Here is a 10,278-nt window from a genome sequence, read left to right as displayed (position 1 = left end):
ATGCCCATCAGAAGTATACAGCATCTACAAGCAACATAATTTTATTGTTTGGTGACGATTTAGTTTTCTGAACATTACAGCCCAAAAATGGCAATCGGAAGTATACAACAGTTGTAACATTTTCTTGTTTGGTGACGATGTAGTTTTTCTGAACAGTATTTCGATATGAACATTACAGCCCAAAAATGGCAATCAGAAGTATACAGCAGTTGCATGCAACACATTTCTTTTTTGGTGACGATTCAGTTCTATGAACACTATTTGGATCTGAACATTACAGCCCGAAAATGCCAATAAGTAGTATACAGCAGGTGCAACATATTCTTGTTTGGTGACATTCAGTTTTCTGAACATTTTATACTCAAAATACCAAGCAGTAGTATACAGCAGCATACTTCTTATTCGCAATTCTTAAGACAATGGTATGAAACAAGGCTCATGCATACATACAGTCATACCACTGAATCATCCCAACTGCCCTTCCCCCACAGGTGCTGGTGTAATAATTATACTAAAAGTTATAGTAAAACTACGACTTCACGCTGATAATCGTGAAATGTCATTCACTCAACACGGGAGGAAACGTTTTGATTGTGGTAATTGTAACAGAAAATGTTAGTAAATGGATGTAATCGGCCGTGAATAAAAACCATTGGAACGGCTGTACATACTACAGATGACAAAATGAACCACACTACAAAAGCAAAAGCTTGTGGGTTTTATGTTTTCCACTGCTTATGTCAAGCAGGTAAGATAGGCTGAAATAGAAAAAAAAAACGTTCACGCGATTAGGCTGAGGCCCAGTGTAAAAAAATAACTGCTGGGATAACAAAAAACAAGTAATCTGTCTTCATTAATCTAATCAGTGTAGGATCAAAAAAGTAGGATGTAAAACTCCAAATCATCTCATTTAAATCATTTAGTCGCAATATATAAATAATGCATAAAATATACGTGATGGGGCAAACCTTATTTATTTCAATAAAACCGGCCTATTTACCAGCATAATGTGATCAATTGTAGCTATTCAACCATTGTGGCTGTAGTAATGGTTACTTAAAGAGATACCGGTACATATTTTAGCAAATTTGAGTCACATGATAATAAAAACGAGTCACCCATAATATTTGCAGTGTAGAACTGTATGAAATGCAGTTACGACCCATTGCATCACTAATAATTTGGTAGTGCCACAATACAAAGTATTTCAACTTAGACCATCGAAGGATTTCTCCGGGTCAAAATTGGTTCTTTTGTACTGAGTATAGCAATTAGGTATGAAATGATAACTGACCAGAAGAAACCACACTGATGATTTCCTAGTGTATTCCTGTAGTCAATATTATTACAATATGATGATATAGATCTCTTTATCATACTTTCATCTGGTTTTATTATTAATATCAATAGATGCTACATAACTTAAATACTGGTGGCGTGAAATAGAAAACCAAAAGTCACATATGTTACACAAAAGGTTCCAAACAATCCAAACCATATTTGACCTTATATTTGACATGGATATTTAGTGGTACTTTATGGACAATCGCCAACAATTTGGTGAATTTCTGACGTGTATACAATGCAAATAGGATATGACATTTTGGGTGGAGAACTGGGGAGTTATAATTTTTATTGCTGTTGATACTTTAAACCAACTTTATCCATATCACCAACAAGAAAGTTGCCCAGGCAGGCTCGTCTGCTCGAATTTGATTTTTGCAATCTTGTGCTGACCTGATTCATACTTTTATACACAGGCATCTTAAAAACATTTTTTGCATGATTACAGAACCTGCTTAAAACTCGTTCTCTTAATCTACCCAACCATACCATGGGGCGGTTAATGGTTCGGTCAATTTTTATACGCGGATTATTTTAGTATCCTATTGCTAATGGTATTCTAATTCTTACTTATACAATTGTTTAAATTAAGAGATCTGATCTCATACCTGCACATATCAATTTCCTGGGAATAAGTTGAATGAAAATAAACAGGGAGATGCTATTCATGATACAGAAGTGGGAATGTATCCAACGTAAAAATACCGATTGAACCTCTTATCATAAACAATATAAAATGTGAAATATGCACAATTAGTAATGGGGAATATGTAATCCGATTATCTATATATTGTATGCGACATGCTTGTTTGATTTTAACTGAAGATGGCCATGACATAAAGTAAATTACGAATGCAGATTGGCTATGCTGGTTCTGACTCGTCCCATCTGAACATAGCGTATTTAGGGGAGGGACAAGGTCATATTTTGAAGTGAAAATTAGGCCCTCTAAATGCACAAAATTCATCTTGGACCATCTGAAATCACTGGTTTCTGGAGCCTCTGCCACCCCAGTCCCCCGGCCTTATAGAGACTCCTCATATTTTTGCCCTGGAGCATTTTGTAGATACTCCCATAAGTCTGAGACCGACGCCCTTAGAAAAAGCTTGATTCATAATACAGTTCGAGTGGGAAAAAAAATATTGAAAACTCGGATTAACACTGATTTTAAAACAGGTGCTCATAGATTTTATATATTGGAAATGCCTTGAAGGAATTGTGATATACAATTCAACTCATTTATCTATTAACACTACACACTCTGTAGTTCGAAACGTCATGAAAAGAGAGTCTTAGAACAATAAACCGAGAATTTGAGACCATAAAGGTAAAAATGCATCTATCCTGAAAACTTGCCGCAATGCACGCTACAAAGCGTTTCTCGTTTTCAATAACCCAATATAAGTATATCAAAAAAAACCTTCTGCTCAAGCCTATGTTTGTATTTCAGAATTATTACCAAATCAAGGTCCTGTGTGTCCAGAAAGACCAGGAGAAGACGATTTACCCGGTAAGGAGTTTTATATTAATTTTTAAATATAATCAGTTAAAGATAATAATACGTTTTTTGGTATATTATTCTCTTATTCAAAGAAATGTTCGAATAGAAATCAGCAATTGAACTACCGACGTCCTAATAGCAGGTATTATTGCCAAGACAATCAACCAAAGGCAGAAGAGACGCCAGGAGATGCAACCTTGATTTCTAATGAAGCAGAAGTGTTTGTTGAGTAATAATGTTTGAATATTACACATTCACACCTCCCTAAAACTATAAAGGAAAGATCCAAAGTGGTAGAATGCAACCCGATCGGATCTCACAAATTATCAACAACCAAACCAACAGCACAGAATCATCCAAAATTTGACCCAATCCACCTATCTAGTTTGCAATATCCGTATCCGCTGGAAGCGAACGTTAACTTGTCAACTACCAACCAACCTGGAAAAATGCATAAGCATTGTGTACCCTCTTGCGGTATTTACCATGTAACGCCCAATGTTTTTCCCTTGAATTTCCACATGTGTTATGGTTTAATATTAAAATCTAAGTGGGTTACAACCTCTTGAGACCTTATTTATTACCACCCTACTTTATAAAAACATACAGGTCCATTAAAACACAATATAAACTTGGTATTGATGATGTAATATTGCTATTGTCTGTGGTTTGGTCTAGTCAAGACGGTTAAAAGGAAATCAAAGGCGGTGACAGAGTGTTGTTTCGGCTAGACCTGTCTCAGATATATTTTAGAAGAAATCGTATTAGAGGTTCTGTACCAGATGAATCTTAGCGCAGTCTTGATATAAATGCCTGGTCCACAATTGAAAGTTACAAGTTACAAGTATTCATATTCACAATATCGAACATTGAAGTTTTGATTAAGAATACATTGTAGAATTTTCGGGCGAAATCTATTTGAAGACGGACCTCTAGCACTCTTGTAAACCTACAGATGATCCAGTCCAGAATCGGCATTTAATTTTATTTTCAGCGAAATCAAATGAACTACCGACATTTTTAAGGGGTGTCAATTTCCTTTAGTTGAAGTATAGTCCACAACCCCAACTATTGAATTAATAAATACTTGCTTTCACTCCCGGAGACGTTAAAGAGTAGAAAAAAAAATTGAAACCTTTGACTATTTCTTTCAGGTTTTGATTTTATATCCAAATATCAATTAGATAATGTATTACGACAGCCTGGTGTGAAAAAAGTCCCCGGCTCCAATGAATTCCAAGTAGCTTATAGAATTAGTAAAAAAGCCAATTTAAGAATTAGAACAGAGTAAGTGTTTGTTTATGTTTTATCAATAACAGGAATGCAGAAGTTTTGAATTACAAGATTTGTTACGTTTAGAATAAATTATGGCATTTTAGTAAATATTAATTTTACATTTTTAAAGACGAAAAAAGTGCCAGTTCCCATCATCCAGTACCTTACTCGGTCACTAGCCGCGTTTAAACTGCCAAAAATTATTCTGGCCGAGTCTGGACGAGTATGGTTCACCTCAAGCGAGCCAAATGTAAAGGCAGTATAAACGGTGCTAATGAGCCGGAACTAAGTTACGTTAAGCTCAATTATGAAAATGTTATAGAGCAGGGCAGACAACTCTTCTATGACTAACTGAACTGTTTTCACTTCCAAACAACAAGACAAAATAATTGTCATGGCCTTGTTAACATGCACACAATAGGACATAAACTTTCTCGCTGTTATTAATTTAAGCTCTTTCTTTCCTTAATAAAGACCTTATGCAAAACATGTTTGTTAATGAACAACCTGTCTTATGTTTCAGTCAATTATTTCCAAAAGGTCTACCAGACCGGTTTTCATTTGTCAGCACATTTCGCATGCCAGGGAAAACAAGGCGAGAAAAATGGAATTTAGTACAAATAAAAGATACAAGAGGACAGCCGCAATTTGGAGTCCGTCTTGACGGTGAAACAAAAACTATAGATTTTTATTATATAAATTATGAAGGAAGAGTAACCAATTTAAAATTTAGTCAAAATGTTAAACAAGTAAGTAAGTCTTGAAAGCAAAATCAAGCAATTGATATATTTCATATATTCAGTCGTGTGCCCTTTTCACCCAACTACTGGTTCACGGCAGTCCATCTTTGACTGAAACAGACAGAACATATTTTGAATATCAGAGTCAATCACATTAATTTGATAAAGTGGTTATCACCTTCGTAAATTTAAAAACTACTGGCTTGATATCAGAAAAAAAGCTTCTTGCCTTATGTGAGATTGAAACCTGCCACTCCATATCACCAAGTCACACGAGCAGCACAAACTAGTGGGTACTGATAGACAGCGAGAAGAAGAAGAAATGACAAAAATCCTAAAATTGTAGCTTTCCAAATCACCTTATCGGATAGTAATATTCTTAAAATTACTCATGCAATATTGGCCTTCAACATTATTTCATACAATTTAAACCACTTCTATTTCAGTTATTTACTAGAGATTGGCATAAAATACATTTTAGTGTAGGGCGAGAATATATAGAATTATATTTAGATTGTCAACCTATAGCATCTAAACCTATCGTACCATGGCGACCTATTGATGTTAATGGTGAAATGGTGTTGGGTACAAAAGATTCTACTGGAGAAACGGTACCTGTAAGTGGCAATCCTTTTGTTCTGTCACAGAAGCTTTAGCTTTCCTCAAATCAATTTTATATGATGGAAGATTTAAGTCTGGATCTGGATGCCTTAAAACCTCATATAGTAATTTTAACTAATTTACCATTTTAGTCGGTAGTCATGAACATCAACGCCATGTCGGTCTTGTGGACGGACGAAATTTATACTAGAAGGAACGTTTCTTAGAACACTTATCGTTACTCGTAAAGCATTGCTGAAATGTCTTGTATATGGGTAATTACTAAATCTTTTTTTGCTCATATGGTTTAAACCCCCCCCCCCCCCACCCATATCCGTAGAACTATAAGCAGCTCTCATTATTGATTTTACGCTATATTTGATATTTTTCAATTCAGTTTGATCTCCAATGGTTGGTGTTACACTGTGATCCTTCCAAACCAGAACGAGAAACCTGTGATGAGTTACCTCCCCCTTCAGTAAGTTTGATTTAGATTCACGTATTATTACATTTTGATATTCGTTTAATATATTTGCTATTGTTTGTAACCTACAGTGTTTGTTATTCAAAAATGAAAATATCGCCCAAAATCATAATATCCTTTCTTGCAAAAAGGTCAGAAATCAAATGCCTGCATAATTACTGTGTGGCTGAGCAAGATGGGTAGGAAATACCGCTTACCTTGTTTACCTGCAAAATATTATTGTTTCGTCTAACAGCAATGATTCTTTCAGCCCAGACGTAGGAAACCTAACAAACGTAAACCTAAGGTATGATGAAAACCCACATAGTAGTCTAGACTAGCCCTAGAGTAGATTTTAATGAAAATGGTTTTGGTTTAAGTATCTGGAATTATTGAACTATAGGGACGTATAAGAGATTTTTTTAAATTTCCATCAGAAAATATCAGTAAAAAAATCATCACTTCCAATCATTTATTTAAAAAAAACGTCATAATTTTAAATCATTAAATGTACATTAATATCATTATTAAAAGAACTTCTGAAAAATTCAAATCTCTTTTATAACCCTGAAGGACATCATGCAAGCATAAAAATATAAATTCGTATTACATATTAACGGATCAACAATATTAAATCTTATTTTTTTTATTTGTTAGTGAAAAATAGTGAATTGACTTATTAAATGAAGCATCCACAATAATTGTACCAGTGCTTACACGTGAAAAATTTGACCAAAAGGTACTACAGGATAAATTTCAATAAATGATTGTATGCAATTTTATTTTATTTTCTAAAGTTGGCATATTTATTTTCTAAAGTTAGAGTTTCGTGAATTTAGAAATTTAGAAAAATTTTTTTGGTATAAAGACTCGCTTGTAAGAAATTCGTATTTCCCCAATCAGCGTAAAAGAATCCACGCTCTTGTATTAACGACTTTCTGTCAACAGAACTTACTTGCATGGTGTCCAAGTAACAATGTTAACTTTGTAAGAAGGTAGTGGAACTCGTATTTGTTGATAATTTGTTACCTAACCTCTTTAACATGCATTATCCTTTTATAATTTTAGCTATTTTCTCGATTTCCATACAAAATTGTCGGCCCAAAATTGAAACGTTTCATTGCATTAGGATAATTGCATCTTTCCAACTAAAGTTATTACAATTTTGTTTGCATTTTGGCAGAGGATTGTCTCTTTTGCATCTTGTTCTGTAAAATCACCAATCTCTATGTCCACAAAGATCGGCATCAATCATTTTTCAAACAAGGAATTGGACCGGAACTGGCGATATGTTGTGAATGTTAAATAAGAACGTCGAGGAAATAGCTAAATATTTTGCCCCGAAAGACAACCATTGTTGAGAACAATGATAACTTACTTTTAAATCCTACCTTGTACTTGGTGTAATGGATATTTTATCCCCTTCCCATGTACTGCTAAACAAAATGTGTTCCCAAACAACCCCAATTTGTTTTTTTTTCTTAACAAAATGCTTGAATTACTCTCCGTAATGTTTCTGTTTATTTTTTTTAATGTTAACTTTAATGTTTGATTTGGCAGTTAATTTTATTGTATATACAATAAGTTTTTTTCCAGGATTGTTAGTACCATTAATCGTTACATAGCTTTTAGCATAGCGTTCACATACTAGTATGCTAGCATGACTCATATAACATATTAATGTTAGTATAAAATGGCGCGTGGCGACTAAATATTCGAATTGCATATTACTAACATCGATTAGCATAGCTTTATGCATAAACCTTAGCGTTCACATAAAATAGCATAGTTGCCATAAAGCGTATACGTTATTAACCTTATACTTTGTGTTATTTACAGATTGCATGTATATAAGCATAGCGTTATCTAGATTAGCTGGCGAGGTAAATAATAGCATGTTATAGTTTTTAGCTGTTTGTTCGATTAGCATAACAGCGCTTAGTCGATCACATTTTGCTAAAACTCTCAAAAGTTGGCAGTAATTCAAAAAAGGGAGTTCAGTCTCGGAAACAAAGGATTATTGTCCAGTGAAGTCAATTTTTCCACAAGCCAGGCAATACTTGGATGATATCTAACAGAACTATTTGTAAATGTGCCCTTATCACTCTCCCTATTGCAATGCATCATGCGCCCATAGTTTGCTTATTTTATCAGAGAGATCCTCTAGGGCCGACCAGAACGCCAACGAGAAGACAACCAACTGAAAGACCAAGTGGGCGTGGTGATATTAATGCAGATAAGGTAGAGGCGCTGCGATATTTATCACTTATATTTATTTCACAAATTTATAATATTCCGTTTACAATTAGCCAAAAGTATTTCGACCCCTTTTATATAGCACTCCGAAATTTAATTCCAAGTGAAAGATGGATTATAGGAATCCTGAATCTGATTCAAAGCAATGAACATGGCTAATTGCAAACGTTAACATTGGTGATGGAAACATTATGCTTTTGTACTGGCAGATTGCTTGCTAATATTAAATAAAGCTATAGCTTGATTGAATAATATGCTGATATAATGTTACAAATAGTTAAAAGCAAAAGTGTGTCTTATGTAATAACATTTTAACTGTCATTAGCCAGAACCGGAAGAGGAATGTGAAGTCACGTGTCCGAGAGGACCTCAGGGACGAAATGGTACTAAGGTATGTACGATATAGTTAACATTAAAACTATAATCCAAAACTAATCTAAGCTCTTGATTGACTTAACAAGATATGTATAGCAAGGTCATATAGATCTGGGAACCCATTTACCTGGCAATTTATGAAATAACTCAACACCAAAGAGAAATATACGCAGGCTCCTATTTTCGACCAGATTTACTTAAAATCATCTCCTTCAAATAAATAGTTGTCCGACGGTTTTGGTGGCATGGTTCTCCTTAAAATATGTCTGTAGGTTCTCGGTGTAAATGATGCCTAGTTGAAAAAAATGCGAATTTCCTTAATCTTTGTTATATTTTCTTAACAAGGGCTCAATGGGACCTCGAGGTATTCCAGGAGAACCGGGTATACCTGGTAATCCAGGTTCAAGAGGTGAAAGAGGATCACAAGGACCTCGTGGAGCTGATGGTATTGATGTAAGTGCTGATTCTAATTCACCTGTTCGTCAAACGCCAATTAGACTTTGCGAATCGTATTTACCAAATAAGTATGGATGTCACCTCAGTACAAAGTTTCTAGTTAAAGGAATTCGTTTTCAAGAAAAAGCCAATCTTTTTTTTCAAATATTTTCCTCGGAGTAATTGTATGTTTTAAAAATTGCAGGGTAGACCAGGAGTTCCAGGCGAACCAGGAGTGCCTGGTCGAGATGGCCGTCAAGTAAGTTGGACATTTCCGTTATCTCTTGTTTATGTACACTATGTTCATACCAGATGCTTTTGTTGCATTACCATTGAGCATCACATAAGTTAACAACCCAAGGTTTGTCGCGTCGCATTCAATGATGATACAAAAATAGACATGGATAAAGTTATAATATCAAAAGGAATTCTTTTGATTCAGGGTTCGAAAGGCGAAATTGGTCGATCCGGTAGAAGAGGTGGTAGCGGAACAAAGGTAGTATATCCATTGTGCCGTCTTTTGGTACCCATTTCCTTTCGTATTGCTTCAACTATTTCGGAAAAAACGAATGTGGTTTCGCTGGATCAGTAGTCGAAGACTCAGTAGGATATATCGGCAATGTTCATTTACTAGAGACATTTCGGTTCTCTGGAAAAGAGGGGGGGGAGGGGGGTTGTTCTCAAATGTACAGACCAAGGAAAGAACTGAGACGGGAAGTTGGTTTGTGAATATGCTACTATAATGATTTATTGTTTTAGGGTGAGCGAGGTATACCAGGATTACCAGGTCGCCCAGGAGAACCAGGGGCGAAGGTCAGTATCCACAATCATAAATCGTATATTTTCATCTGTTGATATAATATATAAAATGTATCTTTTTGTACATATTTTTATCAATTTTATTTAACATATTCCTTTGCTCTTAAGATATTCTGATTTGCACATTTTTCACCAGAACGGTCACTTTTAACTTTTGATATACCTCCACTTTAATTTATAATAGTCACAATCTGAAACCAGACTGTGGTTTTGGATTGCTGACTAAGGTCTAAACTTTCTGTCGATTCATCCCTTTTTCTCATTTCCTGTTACCATATTTTCCAGTATACTAACACAATTTTTTCTAAATTTGATGAAAACATTACATACTTGGTGTATTGTTGACTGTTTCCGGTAGTTTGGTATAACACTTAAATGGAATTTCTTATTATTCACATATGATTTGTATATATTTATCTTTTAGCCAATGTTAAAGATCTTCTCCCATTTTTCACATTAGGTGATGAATA

At 34.7% G+C, this 10,278-nt stretch overlaps 1 protein-coding gene across 1 annotated transcript; it reads left to right on the top strand.

Moving 5' to 3' along the window:
• Positions 1–3,992: 3,992 nt before the first annotated feature.
• On the top strand, positions 3,993–9,844 carry LOTGIDRAFT_121119 (hypothetical protein; the record flags this gene model as incomplete). The annotated part of the gene is made up of 6 exons (XM_009058721.1): positions 3,993–4,132; positions 4,644–4,869; positions 5,307–5,477; positions 5,858–5,938; positions 8,900–9,007; positions 9,749–9,844. Coding segments are annotated over 6 exons (822 nt in total), but the record flags the coding sequence as incomplete, so codon positions are not given.
• Positions 9,845–10,278: the final 434 nt, after the last annotated feature.

This window comes from Lottia gigantea (genome assembly GCF_000327385.1).
Source record: "Lottia gigantea unplaced genomic scaffold LOTGIsca_35, whole genome shotgun sequence".
NCBI classification, from domain to species: Eukaryota; Metazoa; Mollusca; class Gastropoda; family Lottiidae; genus Lottia; species Lottia gigantea.
Note: the sequence above shows the minus strand (reverse complement) of the source record. Positions and strands in the feature narration are given on the sequence as shown.